Source organism: Mirounga angustirostris, unplaced genomic scaffold (assembly GCF_029215605.1).
Source record: "Mirounga angustirostris isolate CCGP_5_RB_7025 unplaced genomic scaffold, mMirAng1.0.hap1 SCAF_11, whole genome shotgun sequence".
NCBI classification, from domain to species: Eukaryota; Metazoa; Chordata; class Mammalia; order Carnivora; family Phocidae; genus Mirounga; species Mirounga angustirostris.
The window spans coordinates 89,401,039-89,423,554 of record NW_026991719.1 but is presented as its reverse complement, the minus strand read 5'-3'; the positions used below and the strand labels follow the sequence as shown (position 1 = coordinate 89,423,554).

The following is a 22,516-nucleotide window of genomic DNA, read 5'->3' as shown; positions in this document are numbered from 1 at the left end:
TGGAAAAGAAGTCACCTGCACCACCAGCAGCAGCAAAGACAGATCCCCAGAGGCCTCCCAGGGGCCCTTTCTCCAGTCCTATAATCCCACCCAGGAAGGACTTACATCCAGGAGATGAGGCCAGGCAGGGTGGCATCCCGTTCCCCGGTCTTTGTCCTGCTCCCTTCAACTCATTCACTTCATCCAACACTGGGCACCAGACCCCATGCTAGGTGGTGGGGAGAAGGGGGCAAAGACAGTCCCCACCCCTGACAACTGTCCGGCACTTAAGAGCGAACGACGAGGGGGGTGCCTGGGTGGCTCAGTCGGTTACGCGTCCAACTCTTGATTTCGGCTCAGGTCTTGATCTCAGGGTCCTGGGATCAAGCCCCGCGTTGGGCTCCGTGCTGAGCGTGGAGCCTGCTTGCCCCTCTCCCTCTGCGCCTCCCCCCACTCACACTCTCTCTCCCTCAATTAAATAAATAAAATCTTTTAAAAATAAGAGTGGTGTAAGCAGGTAAGTAAGGGGGACATGGGGGAGGGGCAGCTGGAGATGACAGCTCAAGTGGGTTTTGAAGAAGCACAAGGAGGAGCTGGGGTCGGAGCGCGCAGGAGGGAAAGGGTACTCCGCGCGGTGGGTCCAGCCTGCCACGAGGGGTGGAGGCGTGACATGGCAAGCTGTTTGCATGTCATCTCAAGCAGGTCTGTGTCACTGGAGCATAAAGTGGGAGGGGACGGGTGTAAGGAGATGAAGCTGGAGAGACTGGGGTCAGGTCATGAAGAACCTCATTCGCCATGGCCAGGAACTTGGCCCTGACCCTGCACACGATGAGATGCCCCTGGGAGGTTTTACACAGGGGAGAGCACGGTCCGATTTCCATTCGGGCTAGTCAGCCTGCTCTGGACACGGAGACGGCTAGGAAAGCAGCTAGAGCAGCTCTCAAGTCTATGACTTCAGCAACTGAGTTGAGTGAGGGGAGAGAGGACTTCAATGTGGAGCGTGCTGACACTGAATGCCTATGGGGTGTCCACGTGGAGAGCTCAGGAGAGAAATGGCCTGGACACAGAGCTTGGGGTGGAGAGATCAATGAGGAAGAGTCCACGGAACAAGATTAAAGCACCGATCATTGCCAGAAGAAAGAGGACCCCCTGCCCAGAAGACAGGATCGAAGATGAGCCCGCCAGCCACATGGGACAATTTACACGTAAAGGGATTAAAATTAGATAATATTAGAAATTTGATTCCTCGGCTGCGCCAGCCACATTTCAAAGTGCTCAATAACCACATGTGGCTAGTGGCTAACCTACGGGGCAGGGCAGAAGTAGAACATTCCCACCACCAACGAAAATTCCACTTCTCTATAGAGGCAGAGACCAATACTGCCCCTGGCTTTGGCGAAATGCTGGCCACGTACTCTTGGCTATAGCAATTTTGGGAAAATAGTGGTGCAGGAGCTAGGTGGCAAAAGCTGAAGAGAAGTTTTTTCAGGTGTACAAGGAAGGGAATTCCAGGGAAAAGGAACAGGATCTGCAAAGTCACAGAGAAATCATTACCCAAATTCCCAATAATTCAGTCACTTCTCTGAACGTCCCCTTCATCCTTTGGCTCTCACCCACCCTACCTCTGCCCATGAGGAGCCTGCTTCCCCTCTGGCCTTTGAAGGTAGTCTCACTGGTTTTTCTCCTTTGGCCCATGTAAGTAGAGTAGGTAACTTCTTTCTTTGCATTGCTGTTCCCAGACCACTGGCCCTCCTTTCTCCCTGAAACCCTACAACCACCATCCAGTACCACCCCACTACTCTTCCCTTTTATGGTTGTCTACAGACATACGGGTCATGGCCCTCAACATCCCTTGAGGGTGTTAGTACCTGGCTTGGTACCCCTCTCTCCAAAACCATCCCTGTCCTATTTCTTGATAATTTCAACACATGCCTGGATGAACCTTCTAGTATCCCGGTCTCTCAGTTCCTTGGCCCCCCGCTCCTCAACGACCTTGTCCTCTATGGTACCTCAGCCACTCACTCCCATGGTCATGCCTGAGACCTCAGACTTGTGAATATCTGCAACCCCCCATAGATCAAATACTCCCTCTTCAACTACCACTTCTCTCTTTCCAGCTTACACTCTCACCCTGACCCCAACACTCTGACCCAGCCGGAATCTGGGATTGGTAGGTCCCACCATCTTCTTGCTGTCCCTCACGGCTCCCACTTCCCTCCTTAGATTCCATGGCCATCATTTTAATGATCCCTGGCATACACCTTTGACTCCATGGTGCCTCTCATGATCGATCGTACTCATCTTGGGGAAAAAAAAACAAAACCCAACAACCCAGCCCTGGTTCATTTCCAATCTGCTCCTCTTCCTTGCTTGCACCCACACAGCTGAATGTGTCTAGGGAAAAACAACAGCGCTGACTGTTCTCACTTCAGATTCGTGATCACAGAGCTCAAGTGCATCCTTCGTGTTGCCAGGCAATCACAGTACATCTCCCCTGTCCATTCACTCTCTCAGGCAACAACTTAATATGGTCTCCTCTCTTCTCAAACCTCCAATAGGTCTATGCCTCACTCTCAGATGATGACCTTGCCTCCTACTTCACTGAGAAAAAAAAGGATCAGGCCTGGGTGGCTCAGTCGGTTAGGTATCTGCCTTCGGCTCAGGTCATGATCTCGGGGTCCTGGGATCGAGCCCCACATCAGGCTCCCTGCTCAACAGGGAGTCTGCTTCTCCCTCTGCCCCTCCCCCTGCTCCTGTTCCCTCTCTCTCTCACTCTCTCTCTCTCTCAAATACATACATCTTTAAAAATTTTTTTTCAAAGCTCTCATGATTGCCTCTAACCACGTACCTGCATCAGTGGCCGATGTGCTCTGCCCTCACCCCCGTTGCCATGGGTGACCCGCCCAGGACCCCAGCCAAGGCCAGCCTTCCCTTTGTATCCAGATTCTGTCCCCTTTCACCTACTCGGTACCGCTCCAGCCACTGCAAACACCTGACCTCGCTTCCCCCTCGATCCTTGGCCCCTTTTTAGAGCAAAACTCCTTGAAAGATTTCTTTATGCTTGGATCATCCAATATGGTAGCTACTGGCCACGTGTGGCTACTGAGCCCTCGAGAGGTGGCTAGCATGAACCGACATGAGCCGTTGGTGTAAAATACACACTGGATTTCAAAGGAAGTAAAATATACTGGTAATGATTTTATGCTGGTTACACTGGAATGAGAAGGTGTTGGATATACTGGGTTAAATAAGATAGAAGAGATGTTATTAAAATTAATGGCACCGGTTTCTTTTTCTTTTTCTGAGTGTGGCTACTAGAACATTAGAAATTATGTACATGGCTCACATCTTTTTTTTTTTTTTTTTTGACAATACTTGTCCATACTCCCTGCCCACAATTCCTCTCCTCCCATTCTCTCTTAACCTGCTCTAATTTGGCTTCTGCTCCTACGTCCCCCCTCCACCCACTCCACCAAAAATGGCTCCCTGCAGGGTCACAAATAACTTTTCCACTCCTGAATCCAATCGTCAATTCTCAGGCTTCATCTTCTGCACCTTTCTGGAAACGTTCTTTGCCTAGCTTCCGGGATACCGTTCTCTCTTTGTTCTCCTCCTGCTCCACGGGCCTGCTTCTTCTCCATCCCCTCTCCCTGACCTCTAAAGGATAGGAGGTCAGGCTGCAGAACTCAGAGGTTTTCTCTTCCCTGTACACTTCCATTCCCTCAGTGGTTTCAACCAATCTCATGGCTTGAATACTATCTCTGTGCCGATGACTCCAACATGCACATCTCAGCCTGGACCTCTGCCTCGAACTCCAGGCTCACACATCTCATAGCCCGCGCCATAGCTGCACTGGGATCCCTAAATGGGCATCTCATGTTCTTAAAGCCAACTTTGGACCTTGGCTCCTATGGCAGGTGATTACCATACTGGCTCCCAGTGTCCACGTCCTTATGTATTCCTCTCCCACACTGATCGGGCCACGTGACCCACATGGCTCAGCCATGCAACTTGCTTTGACCCAGGGGATATCATCAAAAAAGATGCCATCGGAGGCTTGATAAGCACCTGTGCCTTGGAGCGTGCCCTCTTGGACTGCTGCCCTGAGACCCCCACGCCACGAAAGGCCCATGCGGATAGAGAGGCCCAGCTGTCCCAACTGCTCCAGGTGAGCCCAGGCAAGACCAGTAGAAAACGATCTCAGTCACCTAGGGCCGCCCTAACAAAAAACCATAGACTGGGTGGCTTAAACAACAGATGTTTCTTTTTTCACAGTTCTGAAAGCTATAAAGTCTAAGATCAAGTGTGCAGGCAGATTCCTGTCTGGGGAGAGCCCACTTCCTGATTCACAGGACAGCCATCTTTTTGCTGTAGCCTCACACGGTAGGAGGGGCTAAGGAGCTCTCTGGCCTCTTCCTCCAAGAGCGCCAATCCCATTCATGAGGGCCCCACCCTCATGACCTAATTGAACCCCAACTACCACCCGAAGGCTCTACATCCAAATACAATCACAGTGGGAGTTAGGATTTCAACATAAGAACTTGCGGGGGCAGGGGTACAAACATTCGGTCTGTAACAACGAAGGACCCAGTCATCCCACACAGTTGTGAAAAATGGGACATCGCTGGGGTTTTTTGGGGTACCTCTTAATCCCCTTCACCAATTTTGCCCATCCCCCAAACCCCCTTCCCTCTGGCAACACCAGTCTGTTCTCTGTATCTAGGAGTCTGTTTCTGTTTTTGTTTGTTTGTTCAACTGCTTTGTTTTTTCGATTCTACATATAAATGAAATCATATTTATCTTTTTTTTTTTTTTTGCTTACTTCACTTAGCAAAATACCCTCTAGGTCCATCCATGTTGTCACAAGTGGCAAGGTCTCCTTTTCTTTTTTTTTTTTTTTTAAAGATTTTATTTATTTATTTGAGACAGAGAGGATGAGAGAGAGCACCTGAGAGGGGGGAGGGTCAGAGGGAGAAGCAGACTCCCCACCGAGCAGGGAGCCCGATGCGGGACTCGATCCCGGGACTCCAGGATCATGACCTGAGCCGAAGGCAGTCGCTTAACCAACTGAGCCACCCAGGCGCCCAAGGTCTCCTTTTCTTATGGCTGAGTAATATTCCACTCTGTGTGTGTGTGTGACATCTCCTTTATCTATTCATCTACTGATGGACACTCGGGTCACTTCCATACCTTGGCTATTGTCAACAATGCCACAATAAACATGGAGGAGTGCATAGAACTTTTCCAATTAGTGTTTTCAGTTTCTTCAGACAGACAGACACCCAGCAGCAGAATTACTGGATTGTACAGTATTTCTATTTATTGTTTTGAGGAACCTCCGTACTGTCTTCCAGAGTGGCTGCACCAGCTTGCATTCCCACCAACAGTGTAGGAGGGTTCCCCTTTCTCCACATCCTCGCCAACACTTGCTGTTTCTTGCCTTTTTGATCCTAGCCATTCTGACAGGTGCGAGGTGGTATCTCACTGTGGTTTAGATTTGCATTTCCCTGATGATGGGTGATACTGAGCACCTTTCCACGTGTCTGTTGGCCATCTGGAGTCTTCTTTGGAAAAAATGTCTATTCAGGTCTTCTGCCCATTTTTAATTGGATTATTTGGTCTTCTGGTGGTTAGCTGTGTAAGTTCTTTATACATCTTGGATACTAAGCCCTTAGCAGATGTGTCATTTGCAAATCCCTGCTCCCACTCAGTAGGCTGCCTTTTCATTTTGTTGATGGTAGCTTTCAGTGTGCAGTAGCTTTTTAGTTTGGTGTAGTCCAATAAGTCTTTGCTTTAAGCCCCTACGTTTGGGGATATTTGTTACTTCCACCCTGTAGCCCCCTCCCCGCCCCCCCCCCCCGCAAAAAAAAAGCAATAAACAAGCACAAATCCCTCCTCCTAGTCTTTCTGATCTCAATTAATGGTCTTCCATCTAAGTTACTCAGGTCATAAGCCTTCGAGAGTCATCCTTGACCCCTCCTTCTCTCACACCCTACATCTGATCCATCAGCAAATCCTGCTGGCTGCACCTTCAGCGTGTACCCAGAATCCAACGACTCTTCTCTGGCTCTCCTGTCAGTACCCCAGCCACTAGCTTCTCCTGCCTGAGTTATTACACACATCACTTACACGTCTCCCTGCTTCTATCCCTGTTCCCCTGCGGTCTAATTTCAGCATAGCAACTGGGTGACCCCTTTAAAATTCATTCGCCATCCAATGACCATCCAATGACCGCCCATCTCCCTAAGACTAAAATGCCAAGTCCTTCCTATGGTCTGTGAGGCCTTCTATATGATCTGACCCCTCATCTACAGCACCTCCCTGACCTCATCTCCTACAAGGTAACCCCTTCCTTCACATGGCTCTAGACACAGTGACCTACTTGCTGTTGCTGGAATATTCGAGAAACACTCCTGTGTTGGGGCCTGTACACTTCTTTGCTCTTCGTGGCATATTCCTCCTCCAGGTATCCAATGGCTCAGTCCCTCACCTACAAGCCTTTACTCAAATGTCACATTCTCAGTGAGACCTTCCCTTTAAATGAGGCTACCTCATTTAAAACTGCAGCCTCCCCAACCATTCAGCATCCCTGTACCCCTTACTCTGCTTTACCTCTTCCTCTGTGGCACTCAACATTATCTGACTTACTATACACTTCACTTGTTTCTTTACTGTCTCTTTCCACAAGAATGTAAACTCCGGGAAAGCAAGGATAATATGTATCTGTTTTGCTCACTGCTTTATCCCCAGCAAGTGCCTGATGCAAAGTAAGGGTTTGATAAGTATTTGCAGAAAGAATGAAGTGAGCAGCCCAGTATGTTCGAGAACTTTCTGCAGTTCAGTATCATTGGACTATGATGTAGGAGGGAGGGATAAACAAGATGGGAGTCAGTTTGTGAATTCTGTTTGCCATGTGAGATGTTTTGGACTTTACAGATCACCTGGAGATCTTGGTAAAGGGTAGGTGCAGTACGTCTGGGGTGGGGACCTAGAGTCTGCATTTCTAACTGGCTCCCAGGTGCCGCTGGCCCGCAGACCAAACTTCGAAGCAAGGGACAGAGCTTGCAGTCCGGCTGCTGACTGAAGAAGAGCAAGGCTAGAGGCAGGGACACCAGTGTTGAGGCTGTTGCAAACTGAACAAGTCAGGGATGATCCAGTCTGAACCAAAGGAGGAATACAGGGAATGAATTTGAGAAATGATCAGGAGGTCGAATTGATAGGATTTGGTCACCGACTGGATGTGGAGGAGAAGGGGAGTGAAGGGCCAATGATTATCTGCAGATTTCCGGCCCGGGTGATGAGTGGATGGTGGTACCACTCAATGGGATAGGGAACGTGAGAGAAGGTGCAGGCTTGGGAACAGGGAAGAGAACGACTAGTTTAGTTCCCAACAACAATGCCATCCCGAACCTTTATGTGCCCTCTACATGAGGCACCTCCAGTTCGAGCTTTTGCAAGCCTTTGCTGCCCAGGGCACGATCCCAAGATGACCACGGATGTGGGATTTCCCGTTCTCGCCACTGGGCGCAGGCCCAAGTCAGGTTCCCCCTCATCCAGGCATCTGACCAAATGAACTGTGCCTTCTAGTCTGTGTAATGTACAAGAAGCTGTCCTGAGGTAGATGTCCAGGTGGAAGGTCCATCTTGTCGACCTCCTATCCTGAGGGGCCAGAGAGCCCACTCAGGCCAGGCTTCACCTTCAAAGTGGGGGCTGACTGGGCCATGCCGCCTCTGGCTAAAGGCAACATAAAGACCTCCCCCTCCACTTCTGAGGATCCCAGCCAGCCCACTGCCAACAGCCCACGGAGTGAGGGCTCTGAGCTGGCAACAAATCTAACAGGTAGACCTGGCCCTAGCAGCTTCAGCACTGGAGTCCAGAGACCCAGGTCCCAGCGTCCACTCTCATCTATGTGTGTGGATCGAAACCCCTCTAAGCAGCACTGCCCACTTGCAGGGAAATTTCAGGTCCCCTCTACCTTGCAGGAGCATTGGAGGAATAGAAAAGCCAAAGGAACATGGAGATACTCTACAGAAAAGTGGTATTTAAACCCATAACATGCCCTGGCGCCTCGCACACCTTATGCCGTTAGCGTCAGCAAGTGGGGGGCGACTCTTGGATCATTTGAGGCAATGAGGCCTAACCTTCAGCATGTATCAGAATCCCTAAGGGGAGTGGTGCTCAGACTTCAGCTGCCATCAGAACCCCCTTGAAGGGCTTGGTACAAGGGAGCTTTCTGGGCGCCACCCCAGAGTTTCTGATTCAGTGGGTCTGGGGATGGGACCTAGAGCCAGGAGCCTGAGAATCTGTATTCCTAACAAGTTCCCCAGTTAGGCAGCTGCTGCTGCTGGTCTGGGGACCGCCCTGTGAGAACCCCTGTCCTCGAGAACTTGTAGAAAATCAGATACCTGGGCCCGGCCCCAGAGACCTGAATCCAGGAGAGGGGCCCCAATCTGGCCCCTTGTGAGAAGCAGTGCCTCCTGGAAGCGGCTACAATTACAGTGGGGAGTACTTGACTTAATCCTGTGCTCCTACAAAGCACGCCTGAGCCCCAATTCCTTCCTCTTCCATGGGGAAAAATCCCACGGTCGTCGGAAGCTCTCCAATCCATCCCCCTGCGTAAGCCTCAGCCCCTGGCCAGTTTTTCAAATTCTCCAGCTCTTCCCTCACCCCACGGACACTGCAGGAGCCTTCAGAATCTGCCCCAGCCCCCAAGCCTTTCTCCTGCCCTTAGCCTGGCCTTCAAAGCGGAAGTGGGAAGCCAGAGAGAGAGAACTTTCCCAGCACCCTAAGGCTAGTTAGACAAGAGGGGGGATGGGCTAATGGGCGGGGTGGGGAAGAAACAGGTAGACTGAGGTCAGTATGACCTTGGGGCCAGTTTTCAAGCCCTCACTGGCCACAGTACTCTTGCTTTAACTGTCCTAGAAACCAGCACATTGGCTGTGTCCTAACCCTCAACCTCCAGGAGGTAAGCTTAAAGCTTATCTCCAGAGACACGTGGCTTGCCCGCATCAACCTTGGGGTTCTTACACCCCAGTTTCCTGAAATGTCTCCAAAGGACATCTGCTCTGCCTGCGCTTCAAAATACCTTTCTTACCCCATGTCAAGCCTGGGAGTCCCCGGCTCCCCAATTCTGAAACAAGAGCTCCCTCTAGTGAAGTAGAAAGGGGTTTCCAAGTAGCGTCGAGGCAGGGCTCCTTCACCCTCCGGGAGTGGGGCACAGATCCCCTGGCAGTGGGGGACACCAGTGAAGCCCTCCCCAGAACAGGGTTTTGAATGCATAAAAGGCAAAGCATTACAGGAAAAGCCAGTGTTATTAAAACGGAGTCATCAAGAGAGGAAAAACAGATCTATAACAGTCCTTGCGTGTTTCTTTACTAATGCATTTAATGAGCTCCAGCAGTGAGTGGAACTGCTACCATGATTTCAAGGCAATGGTGAGCATCAACTTTTCCCACCCAAGTTAATGGACCCCTTATTCCTATTCGTGGACTCCACGTTAAGATCCCCTGCCTAAATAGAACCACCGCACCCACCCAACCAAAACAACCCACAGGGATGGAGAAAAGGGGAGGGAGTTCCCAGAGCAGGGAATTGGGTCACGAGCCCCGTGGGTCCAAAAGTAGTGTGGGAGCTCTCCTCCACCCCTCCTGCAGCTGGCCTCCGTCCAACCCATCCCACTGGACCCCCTGGAAACCTCCTTCCATACCTGCCACCCCCACAGCATGGCCCTGGTACTTCCTCACCCTGCGGAGCCCTGGCTCTCCCCCAGGACACTGCTTCTCCCTTGGGCTGCTCTGAGCGGAGGTTCTTCTTCCTCCTCCTGTGCTCGCAGCAAGCTCGTGTGGGGAGAAGGGGAGTTGAAGATCCCCCCTCCCGTTACTGCTTCTGGATGCTTACTCTTGTCTCCTTCTTGCAAGCTTCACCTTCTCTTTGTCACCATGGTCCACCCCCCTCCTCTCGTCCTCCAGGTCACTATCAGACTCCTCCTGGATCAATCTCGCTGAGCTTACAGTCATTGCTCTGGGTGATTTCACCATCCGTGCAGGGGCCACTTCTAACATCCTAACCTCCTGGCCTCTGGAACCTCTTCAACTCCACACATTCGCACCTCCACGCCACCTTCCTACCCACAACTGGCTTCAGGGAGCACCCCCAGCCACCCCGCCTCAGTTCTATTCCTCTACCACAGCCTCTCCATTGTTTCAGATTCCATATCCTCTTCTCTACTGGGCACGAGCCCGCACACCTCCTGGTGACCTCTGATCCCTTGATTCCCCCACCCCCACCCCCATGGACCTCCTCCTCGTTCTTCCGTCCATACCATCTGGGACCCCATGACTGATCACTTGAACTAGCCCCCTCAACTCCCAGGCGGGCAGACAGCCCTCTTCCTCCCTGCCGCTCCACACTTCTCCCTACCCCCTCACTACCTCATCCCCAAGGGGTGGCCTGCTAAGGGTGAGAACCTAAGAAATAGCTCAGACCACATTTTAGGAGACTGGTAGGCAGAGTCATGGTACCTTAGCAAACAGAAACCATACAGAGAGCAAATTTACATAGTGTGAACTAAGTGATGGGCACTATTCCTATTTTACAGATGAAGGAACAGAAGCCCAGAGAAGTTAAGGAACTTCGCCAAGGTCACACCACTCGTAAGCGACAGAACGGGGTCTGAAAGGAGGTTAGTCCCGCTTTGACACGGGCACATCTCAGAACCGTCTCATCCATAGGCCGGCAGTCAGGCCTGTTCAAATTTCCTCTCGAGCTCCTCGGTTCCTTTGACTGGGTGGGAAAGAAGTTCAGGCCCGGTGTACAAATCTGGCCACTGCAGGTAGTCAGGGTCCAGAGCAGAAGGCTCATGCAGGTGTCCAGACCAAAGCTGTGGGCTCTGGCCCCGCCTGCCAGAGCAGCCTTCCCGAGCTGGAGGTGCTGGGTGTGCCCGCTCAGCTCATAATAAAGTAAGCACTCTGTTCGCCATTCTGTTATTGTTCCTTGGGTGACCTGCCCTTGGCTGGAAACCCGAAAGGACGAAAGTGGGTGGCAGGGTTACCAAAACTCTGTCCCAAACCCCAAACACCCCTCGCTTTCTGGATCTTCAACACCATTGATCCAAACTTGGATGGATACCTCAAGCCAGATGTTCTGCCCCTCTGCGCAGACTGCTGAGCCCCCCGGAGAAAACGGGGTCACTGTACAGACCAGTGCCAGGAAACTGCAAGGAAATCTGTTTCAGGGGGGCCCCCTCTGTGCTAGTCACCACACTCCTGGAGCTACGCTGTCCAATATGGTAGCTACAGCCACTAAGGACCTGCAGCCAATTCAATGTCAATGCAAATTCATTAAACTGAAATCAAGCAAAAAAATTTCTCGGTCCTAGCTCCTGGGTTTGTACTAGTCCCGTGTCCTCTGCTCGGGAGCCACATGGAGTGAGTGGCTACCGTACTGAGCAGAGCAGATCTAGACCATCTCCGCCGTCACCAAGAATTCCACTGGACAGCACGCAAACAGTCCAGACTTCTCTCCTTCTCCCATCTCCCGCCACGCTCACTCCTCCTGTCAGGACCCATCTCCATCCACTGCAAAGCCCCTTCCTTCTCAGCAGGGGCTGGCACCCACGGTTCCTCCACTCCCCTGCCTCCCTAGTACCTTCAAAACACTCCCTCTCACTAGTGGCCTTCGCCTTAGCACCTGAAGTTGCCCAGCCTTGGGCAGAGAGGCCAGGGGAGGAGGGGGAAAGGAAAGGTAGGAAAAAGGCAGGGTGCGGGGATGGGGGAGAAATCCCTCCCTTAGCTCTGCAACACCCTTAACCCCTCCTTCCTTAACACCCTGCTCTTTCCCTCCCACCCCCTCTTCTCCAATGGCCATACTTTGCCAGAACTCTCTGAACCTACCCCGTGCTACTGCTCTGGCTGGTCCTATAATCGCATAAGGCTCCTTTTGTTTTATCTCCTATTCACAGCTGATGTTCCCCGAGGCCTTTTCTCCAAGTTCTATTTCTTCCCCCACCCCACCAACGTAGCTACCCTGGACCATCTCATTCACTCCCGTGTGTGTGTGCACCTTCTTTATACCAATGACATGGAAGTCAGCCTCCAGCCCAGACTCCCCTGAACACCTCCAGAATATTCCATCCGACTGCCTCCTGGACATCTCAGCCTGAGAGCCTAGAAGTGTCTCAAACTCAAGTGTTGAGAAAAAAAAAAATCTTCCTGGGGCTCCTGGGTGGCTCAGTCGGTTAAGCGGCTGCCTTCGGCTCAGGTCATGATCCCAGGGTCCTGGGATCGAGCCCTGCATTGGGCTCCCTGCTCGACGGGAAGCCTGCTTCTCCCTCTCCCACTCTCCCTGCTTGTGCTCCCTCTCTCGCTGTGTCTCTCTCTGTCAAATAAATAAATAAAATCTTTAAAAAAAAAAAAATCTTCCTTCCTAAAACATGTTCCTTTCCTTCTGTGGCCCTTTCTGTGAGTGGCACCCTATCTCCCCCAGCCCCCCAGGCGGAAATCCTGGGGCCTCACAGACTTTGCCCTCTCCCTCGCTCCCTTAGCATCTTAATTATAATAAATACTACCAGTTTAATTATTTAGGATTATTAATTTAAATTAACGTAACAGTGATCTTAATTGTAGATCCTGAAAAGACAAAAAGATGAGACTACTGCCACCTTGTGGCAAAACGCTGATAAACACTCGGATGAGGCCGTTGCAACGCTCAAGGCAAATAGAAAGTATAAAGAGAACGTTCAGGAAAGAGTGCTTTAGGCTGCCTAGGGAAGTCAGACACAGCGCTGGGGTTGGGGGCAGCATCACTGAGCTAATGTTCAAAGAGGACATGGAGTTTGCCAGGTTCCAGATAGACAAGCTGTCGTGTATACAGATACGGTGTTGGGGGCAGGTGGGCCAAATCTGTCAGCAGATTTGTTCGCTTAGAGGGTAAAGTAATGGGAGTTGAAATCTCAGCGATGGGAAATGAGGTCAAAGAGATGGATAAGGGTCGAACTGTAACCATCTTGAATGCCACGTAAAAGAGTTTGGTCTGCCTTCCAGACAGGATTTTTAAGCAGGGGAGCAAAATCTGATCAGATTTGTTCTTTCCTTAGGTCATTCTGGAGACTGGATGGAGGACAGACCGGGGGAGACGTAGGGGGCAATCGGGGGGCAGGGACATGAGAAAATGAAGTAGTCCCTGGCAACGGAGGCTGAGAGCCTAGACTTGGGCAGAGGGGATGGAAACAGAGAGGAAGAGCTGAATTTGCAAGCATTTTGAGAATTTGGATCATCAGAATACTTCTGAACTGATTGGCATCAGGGATGAGGCAGGAAGGGATCCAGAAAGTTTCTGGCCAGGTTTTTGGCTTTGGCCCTGGGTGGACGGTGGGGCCAGTAATACAGGAAAGAGAAGAGGAAGAAAAAGAGCAGGTGGGAAGAAGGGGCATGGAATTGAAAAGCCTGACCGTAGACAAGTTTCCTTTGAAGAACCTGTGGTGTTTCTCGAGCCTGCAGTGAGATCTAGGGATGGAGAACACCAGGATCTCTGGAGCACGCAGAGCAAAGGAGCCCAACGACCGCCCACCAGAGGAGGAGAACCAGTAGACAGGGGCATCATGCAGCTCGAAGGAGAAGCAGGCATCTAAGGGATGCCAGCAACGTTAAACCTGCTGACAAACACGCACTCCATAGGTGCAAGGCTCTGTCAGTTCAGAATTGAGCAAGGAACCATCCTGACCTCAAGAGCCCACAGTCTAGATGGAAGACAGACATGTAATTAACAAGAGGCAGTATTACAGTGGTTAATAATAAAAGTATACAACACCATGTGCCAGGCATCGTTCTGTGGATTTACATATACGAGCTCATCGAACCCTCACGGCACCCCTATGAGATAGGTACTATTCCTGTCCTCCTTTTACAAATGAGCAAACAGATGCAGAGAGGTTTAAGGCACTAGCCTAAGCACCAGACTCAGGATTCGAACCCACAGTCCGTCCGAACTCAGCGACAACATGGAGAAGCAGTGCTGTTTGGTGGTGAAGCTCGCCTGCCTGGTTTCCAGTGCCAGATGAAACTCTCGTGCAGGGGCTCCTGACCTTTGTGGTGCCATGGATCCCTTGGGGGTGGTTTGGGTCCTTCTCTCTCAGGATATAGTTTTTGTTTGTTCTGTTTAAAGATTTTATTTATTTATTTGACAGAGAGCACAAGCAGAGGGAGCAGCAGAGGGAGAGGGAGAAGCCGGCTCCCCGCTGAGCAAGGAGCCAGACACGGGGCTCGATCCCAGGACCCTGGGATCATGACCTGAGCTGAAGGCAGACGCTTAACCGACTGAGCCACCCAGGCGCCCCGCAGGATAAAGTTTTTATGTAGACAAAAGACACCGCATTAGAAAACAGTAATACTGAAATAGTTAGCAAAATACTTTTAAAAATTAAGGCTTTGAAATGCTCAGGTAATGAAGAAGTGCAAAGGGTTTTGTGAAATCCCTATAGCAGCCGTAATAGGAGAACAATTTACATTGACAACAACATCCCGAGTCCTGCTAAAGCAACTGCGGGCAGTTGTCTACGATTCGACACTGAAGGAAACGCGGGACGTCAGTAGGAGTTAATACAAATGAAGACGTGATTTTGTTTTTTTCTCATCCAAGGTCACGGATGACCTAAGTCTCGTGGACTTATGAGGATTAAATGGGATCAAGATCAGGCAAAGTAGAACACTTAGCCAGTGCCTAGTTGTGGCTCTATAGAGTCCTTCATTCATTCAGCCCCGAAAGACCAAGAACAAAAGAAGCCTTCCTGTCCTCAGGCAGAAAGGCAGATACCTGGAGTGCAGTGTGAGAGGGACAGTCGGAGAACACTTCCGGGGGCTGCCTGGAGGAGCTAACTGACAAGGCTGAGTTTTGAAGACAGAACGTGTTCCGGGCCACCAAGTTGGAGAAGGGCATTCCCAGCAGAAGTCTTGCCGTGTTCAGGGCGCGGAGGCATGAAAGTTGCACGGGAAATACAGGGGACCCTATGGATTTTGGTATCCCCTGAGTGCAGGGTACAAAGATGGAAGGAGCATAAAGAGAAGAGGCTGGGGAAAAGGGCTAGGGCCAGGGCACGCTGGGCCTTTTGTGCCCCCTGGAAAATGCACTGTGCTCTGGGGACAAGGGGGAGCCACTGGAAGTTTCCAAATAGGGAAGTGCCATGATCCTATTTGGGCTTTCGGCCCAGCTTTGGAAGCTACAGGGACAGGTTGCTGGGGGGAGACGGGGAGGCTGGAGGTAGGGAGATCACACAGAGTCAGCTGTCATGGTCGAGGTGAGAGAGGAGTAAGGCCTAAGCCAAGGTAGGAAGAGTGATGGACTTGAGAAAAATTGGGGAGGGCAAAGCAGGAGGACATGGCGAGCTCTCCGCACAGTGGCCAGAATGATCTTTCCAACAAGCACGCCTGATCATGCCAGACTGTCTGCTCAACAGTCTTGGGACAAATGAGAAACCATCTGGAAATAAAGTCGGGTCCTTATCTCACATTGTCTACTGGGATAAATTCCAAGTGGATGAAAGATTTAAAGCTTTAAAAGAAAAATGGAACTATTAACACAGGAGGGGAAAAAAAATACAGGATATATTTTTTTGTAGCCTGGTAGTGGAGAAGGACTTCCTAAACATGACTCCAAATTCAGAAGCTCTACGGGTAAGAGCCAGATAAATTACACAGAAATGTAAACAGTCTACCTAAAGGAATCATAAGCAAAGTTAAAAGACGAGTGAGAAAACGGGGAAAAATATCCACAGCTCAGATCACAAAGGGTGAACTCCCCTAATATTTATATACAAATATACAGAAATATATCTCGATTATATTGAAATAGAAATATATATAGAAATATACATAAATCTAGAAATATATTTCTATTGCATATGAATATACAGAAATATAAACAAATATATAAAGAGCTCCTAAGATACAATTTTTGAAGATTTTATTTATTTATTTATTTGAGAGCGAGAGAGAGCATGAACAGTGGGAGAGGCAGGGGGAGAGGGAGAAGCAGGCTCCCTGCTGAGAAGGACCATGAGATCAGGACCTGAGCCGAAGGCAGACACTTAACCGACTAAGCCACCCAGGCACCCCTCCTAAGATTAAATTTTGTTAAAAAGGCTAACAACACAAGGGAAAGATAAGCACATGACAGGAACACAGAGTTCAAGGAAGAGGAAATCGAATGCCAATTCAAACATGTGAATAGATGCTCCCCTTCACCCAAAGTAAGAGAAATTCAAATTAAGTCTGATTTGCTACACCATTATTTTTACTCATCAGATGGGCAAAAATTGAAAAACACCGGGAATACACTCTTTCAGGGAGGGTGTGTGGAAACAGGCACTCTTACCCACTGCCGCGGGCATTTACATTGGTATGACTTTTATGAATTGGGGAACATCCATCCAAATTATGAACACACATACTCTTTTGATTCAGCAATTCTACTTAGGGGGGATTTATTGTACTAGATACATGCACACACATGCAAATCAGCGTGGGTACAAGGTCGCATGGCACAGTGTTATTTATATTAGCCCAAGATTCGAAACAACCTAAATGTCTACCAACAGGAGACAGAATAAATAAATCACGATGTACTGGGGCACCTGGGTGGCTCAGTTGGTTAAGCGACTGCCTTCGGCTCGGGTCATGATCCTGGAGTCCCGGGATCGAGTCCCACATCGGGCTCCCTGCTCAGCAGGGGGTCTGCTTCTCCCTCTGCCCTCTTCCCTCTCGTGCTCTCTCTCTCTCATTCTCTCTCTCTCAAATAAATAAATAAAATCTTTAAAAAAAAAATTACGATGTACTGTCGTAGCCTTGTGTTACGTTTAACAGCAAGAACCCCAGAGCCATACCAGTGGGTTCAAATCCCGTGTGCGTCCCCTTACTAGCGGAGCCTCAGTTTCCCCATGTGCAAAAGGGACATAACAGCAACCCTGCCTAAGAGGACTGTGGTGGGGATGAAATGAGTTCACGTGTGCGAAGAGCTTGAAGCAATGTCTGGCACCTCCTAGTGCTCTATAAAGCCTTGCCATTTCTACTAGACTGTATTCTATCATCCACACAATGGAAGCACAAGCTGTTGTGCAAAAGAATGAGGAAGCTTCCGATGGGCTTACAGGGAGAGAAATGCTGCTAAAGAAAACAGTAACGGCAACAAAACAGTCGCGCAGTATGCTATTTGGGGATGTGTGTCTTACAGAGGAGGGAAATAAAATAGTTTTTGAATTTACTTATATGTGTGAGAAGAAACTCTGGGAGGAGATGCAAAAATCCAAAATGGCGGTTACCTATGGAGTTGTAGGAGGCACCACGTGGACGTGGGGAAGGGTGGGAAGGTGATCTGTTACAGAATGGTTTTCTGTATTTTGGAGTTTGAACTCTATAAAGGATTTACACAGGAGAGGAATCAACAGGAGAGCAAGCTGGTGTTATGCCCCTTCTTAAAACTTTCACTGGCTCTAGGGATGGAGAACACCAGGGGGTGACCCGTCCTCCCCCTGGATCTCCCTTCCCTCCTGCCACAGTGCTGTCGTACGTGTAGTTTTGTGAGGTTATAAGGGTGCACCCCCCCAATCCTACTCTTGCCTAGTGAACCCCCTACATATCCTTCAGACCTCAGCTGAAATGTCACTTCCTCAGGGAACTCTCCCCCAAACCTCCAAAGTATGTGTTAGTTTTATTCTTAGCTCTCATTAAAGCATGTTCCTTTCCTTCGGAGTACTTACCTCAGTTATAACTATATATTTATTTGTGTGATTATGTGATTCATACATGTCTCCTCTCACTACATTATAAACTCTATGAGGGAAGGGATGGTATCTGGTTTTCACCGATCAGGGCATCCCAAAGGCCAGCATAGAGCCTGGCAGAAAGAGTACGCAAATAAGTTGCTATGGTTTGAATGTCTGTGTCCCTCCAAATTCATATGATGAAATCCTAACCACCAAAGATGGATCATATTAGGGGGTGGGGCCTTTGTAAGGTGTCTTAGGTCATGAGGGTGGAGCCTCCACGAATGGGATTAGTGCCCTTATAAAAGGGGCCCCAGAGAGCTCCCTTGCCCCGTCCACCATGTGAGGATGCAGCAAGAATGGGCCAGCTAGGAATCAAGAAGAGGGTCCTCCCAAGAAGGCAGCCATGCTGGCGACTTGATCTTGGACTTCCCAGCCTCTGGAGCTGAGAACAAGAAATTGATGTTGTTTATAAGCTACCCAGTTGGTGGTATTTTGTTATAGCAGCCAGAAAAAAATAAGACATATGTGTCAGATGAATGAGTAAAATAGATGCGGGGGTAGGGGGATGATTCCCAGGTTCTAGCTGGGGTGACAGGGTGGTGCCATCTGGCAAGGACCACAAGGAGAGCAGCAGGGCTGAGGGGGAAAAAATGAGTACAGCACAGACAGGCTGAGTTTGAGGTGAGCTTGGGGCATTCAGGTGGAGATGCTGAGTAAACGACATGAAAATCTCGTAAGGCTGGGCTGCCGACAGCAATGCGGCGGCCATGACTACTCCGACTGGTGGCCGAACTGTGTGAGCATGTGACCATCTGGGGAGCAGCAGAGCAAGAGGCAAGCCCGGAACAGAACTCTGGGGAAACGAACATGTCAGGGACAGAGGCAAAATAACTGATGGAGGCGTGGGGAGTCATGGTCAGTGAGGCAGGCCCTCAAGAGCGGAGCATTCCAAAGAGGAGGGATCAACAATGTCCACTGCAGCAGAGAGCTCCGGCAGGATAAAGTCTGAGAGGGAGCCACTAGATTTGGTCAGGTAGGCGTTGTTAGTAATGGTCAGCAGTGTTATTTCTGTGAAGAGGTGGGCAGCGGGGAGAGATATCCCATGTCAGTGTTCTGAGGGAGGGGAGGTAACTGAGTAGACGGGGTCATCAAATACAGGCAAGTGCCACCCACAGTTATGTTCTGTTCCTGGGGTGATTTCAGGTGGTAAACAGGTAAACATTTCATTTTTAATAGCTATGCATTTAAAGTGTATTAAAAATACGTCACCAGTGCACTGAATCCGGGATTTTATTGAGCACAAACATATTTTAGAAAAACATATATATGTATATTTATAAATTCATATATATAGGGGCGCCTGGGTGGCTCAGTTGGTTAAGCGACTGCCTTCGGCTCAGGTCATGATCCTGGAGTCCCAGGATCGAGTCCCGCATCGGACTCCCTGCTCGGCAGGGAGTCTGCTTCTCCCTCTGCCCTCTTCCCTCTCGTGCTCTCTGTCTCTCATTCTCTCTCTCTCAAATAAATAAATAAAATCTTAAAAAAAAAAAAATTCATATATATAAATATATAGTTATAAATATATAAATGTATAAATACTTATTTATAAATATATAAAAATGTTTTTTTAAGATTTTTATTTATTTGAGAGAGAGCGGGGGAGGGGGCCAGAGAGAGAGAGGGAGAAGTAGACTCTCCACTATCCTTTTTTTTTTTTTTTTAAGATTTTATTTATTTGCGAGGGAGAGAATGAGAGACAGAGAGCATGAGAGGGAGGAGGGTCAGAGGGAGAAGCAGACTCCCTGCTGAGCAGGAAGCCCAATGTGGGACTCGATCCCGGGACTCCAGGATCATGACCTGAGCCGAAGGCAGTCGCTTAACCAACTGAGCCACCCAGGCGCCCCACAAACAAATATATTTTAGGAAAAAGAAAAATCAGTAGACTTAAGGACATATATTATATACATAATAATACAGATGGCTCTGTGGATAAGGCACAAGTTGTCATGCCCGAAGAACTGAAGTTTAGGAAATCTTGTTTGGCTAATAATCTATGAAGACGGTTAGCTGGGAAGGGAAGGTGAGAAGAGACGGTGTAGGGTCGAGAGAAACTTTCTTTTTTAGAATGGGAAGACTTCAGCATCCTTCTTGGCTGAAAAGCCAGGAGTGAAAGAAAGAGTTGAAAATCCAGGTAAATGAAACAAAAGGAAAAGAAAAGAAAACTCAAGTACACGAGTGATACTTGATGGCACGGAGTTCCAGAGGATGGGAAGGGAGGCAAGATAACCACAACACCACTTCCTCCAAGACGACAGGTAAGGATGGGAGTGGGTGAAGCAGCTTTTAGAGCAGCGGGAAATAACGGAGGGGATTCCCACCTGGAAATCTCTGTTTTCTCAGTCCTTGGTTGACGGTGGGGAGGACGGGAAGTTTGAGGTGGGTGGTAAAGGTTCAGCACATGACTTCTCAGGGCAATGGGTAGCACAGCTGACCAAAGACAGAACACAAGAGCAATGGTGTTGAGAGCACAATTATAACAGACCATGAAATTTTAGTGGCCCCAATCTGAATGACTCGAGAGGTTTCCCCCAGTAGGCCAAGGCTGGGCACTGGGACTGGACGCTGATCCCCGTGGAAAGGACGAAGGGCTGAAGCACTTTTGGGAGCTGGTGAAAGGAAAGCTCCAGTAATTGGTCATAGTGGGACGAGCTGATTGGGAAGGAGAGGAGTCCTGAAAGAGTAGAGATTCAGGTCACAAAAAGGGACATAGGGGCTAAGGATCTCAGATAGAGGAGTTTTAGGGGCAGGGGGAGGGCAAGGTCGGTTGGCTGAAGACAAAAGGACACAGAAGTCACTGCAGTGGAGAAGCCCAAACTCCGAGAAGCTGGAGTGGGACGAGTGGTCTTCACCGGAAACCTTCATGGATACTGGTGGGAGTTGTAATAGAAACGATCGAGTGCCAGGGGCCAAAGGCATTTAGGAATATGGGGGAAGCAGCCAAGGGTGGTAGTAGTGATGAAAAAAAAAAAAAGGTGGGGAGAATGGTAAAGGAGAAAGCATTTTCATCGAAGGGAGAAATGAAATACTGGTCTGGAAGAGATGGCGCGGGGAGGGGGGCCGACAGCCTATGTGGCTGAATAGGGAGAGCAGCGTCCGTTAGAGGGAGCTTCAGGCAAGAGAGAGGAGGACTAGGTATTTCTATGGAGAGCTGGTTATGTCAGTGGGGATGGGGTTCTAAAAACTATATGGTTGACCCTTGAACACCACGGGTTTGAACCGTGCAGGTCTACTTAGATGTGGATTTTTTCCTGACAAATGCAGAACAGTACCAGAAATGTGTTTTCTCTTCCTTATGATTTTCTTCATAACATTTTCTTTTCTCCAGCTTATTTTACTGTAGGAATACAGTACATAATACACACTAGGTGCTAATTGACAGTTTCTCTTACCAGTAAGGCTTCTGGTCAAGAGGAGGCTGTTAGGATTTAAATGGGGGGGGGGCATCCCTAACCTTCGCATTGTTCAAGGATCAACTGTAGTTCCAGAGAGCCAAAGGCAAGGAGCTGGGAGGAGAGGAAACAGAAATTAAAAGACAGGCTGGAGGAAGAACAGAACAGTGGGGGGTAAAAAGGATGTCTTGTTTCCTACGACGGTGCCAGAAGACCACAGAAACCAAGGGGGAATGGGATCCCACTGAGCACCACCCAGTCACCCCCAAGCCACAGAAAGCAGCGGGACCTTGCCTTTCAGGAGAACAGGGCTCCTGGCCGTGGGAGGTATCTACAGGAGAGCTGTCTTGCTTTGGGCAAACACTCCAACGTCAGTTATGTCTGGAAAATTACAAGACTTCTAGGAAAGAGAATCTCCCAACCCCTCAGCTGTTTTGACTTACGGGGAGTCATCTCCCCACTGCTCACTCTGGATGGATTCGCCCTCTGCAAGGCCCAGGTCCGAGGTTCGGGGCCAAAGGTGAAACCCGCCTTAGGAAAGCTAGCCTTTTCTCGAAGCGTGCGTAATTTCCCCCAAGCGAACAGCAGATGACAGCAAAGAGCCACAAAGGAAGCGGAGGCTTTACAAGGGCCCAGAAATGGTAACAAATAAACCGGATTATGTTCCCCTAGTGCCCTCGGTCGCACTTAATCCCGCTGTATTACAAGTACAATGCTCCCGTCCCCCCCTAGACAGGGACTCCCTGTGGCAGGGAATCTCTGATCCCGTGGTGCGAATGCTGGACACGTAGTAGGGGTTCAACAAAGACACCGTGGGGGCGGCTGGCTGGAGGGGAGACTCCCAACCGGATGTGGTTAGGAGACAGGCACCTGCCTTTTAGGACAACAAGGCACGTGGGGAAAAGCACTGGTCTGAGAGGGAAGGCTTTGAATCCTGGCTCCGCTCCTTAAGGCTGGGAGCTCGCGGTACCTCACATTTCTGAGCCCTGGTTTTCTCCTCTGTCGAAGGGGCATCTGCCACCAGGGCTGGTTATGATGAGAAGACGCACAGAACAGCCTAGCAAAGTATCTCGCACACAGGCAACACTCAAGACAAAGCTGGTGTTTACTGTGGTTATAGTTACTGTTAGAGTTTTTACAGACGTACCAGAGGAGAGAGGAAAGAATCACGAACAGTGAGAAATAAATTGGAATGAAACCTTGGAATCTCTACTTCCCCCGCCTGGTTCCCCCCAAACGGTGCAGCAATAGATCAAACACAAGGCCGCAGTGGCCTCTGTCACTTCTGGAAGCTGCAGCTTCCCAGATTGTGGGGTTCTGTGGGGGGGTGGGG

General features: G+C 49.7%; 1 protein-coding gene across 16 annotated transcripts in view; it reads right to left on the bottom strand.

Annotated features, from left to right (window-relative positions):
- TMEM164 (transmembrane protein 164) overlaps window positions 1-22,516 on the bottom strand; it is a 179,416-nt gene that overhangs the window by 28,155 nt on the left and 128,745 nt on the right. For 8 of the 16 annotated variants that reach the window (XR_010406225.1, XM_064574469.1, XM_064574467.1 and 5 more), the window contains exon 6: window positions 20,113-20,221. The exons of the other annotated variants lie outside the window; for them this stretch is intronic. Coding sequence is in view for 7 of the 8 variants with exons in the window: in XM_064574469.1 (XP_064430539.1) it covers window positions 20,113-20,221 (109 nt within the window). In the remaining variant the exon portion in view is untranslated. The remainder of the gene's footprint in view (window positions 1-20,112; window positions 20,222-22,516) is intronic. 16 annotated transcript variants of the gene reach the window in all.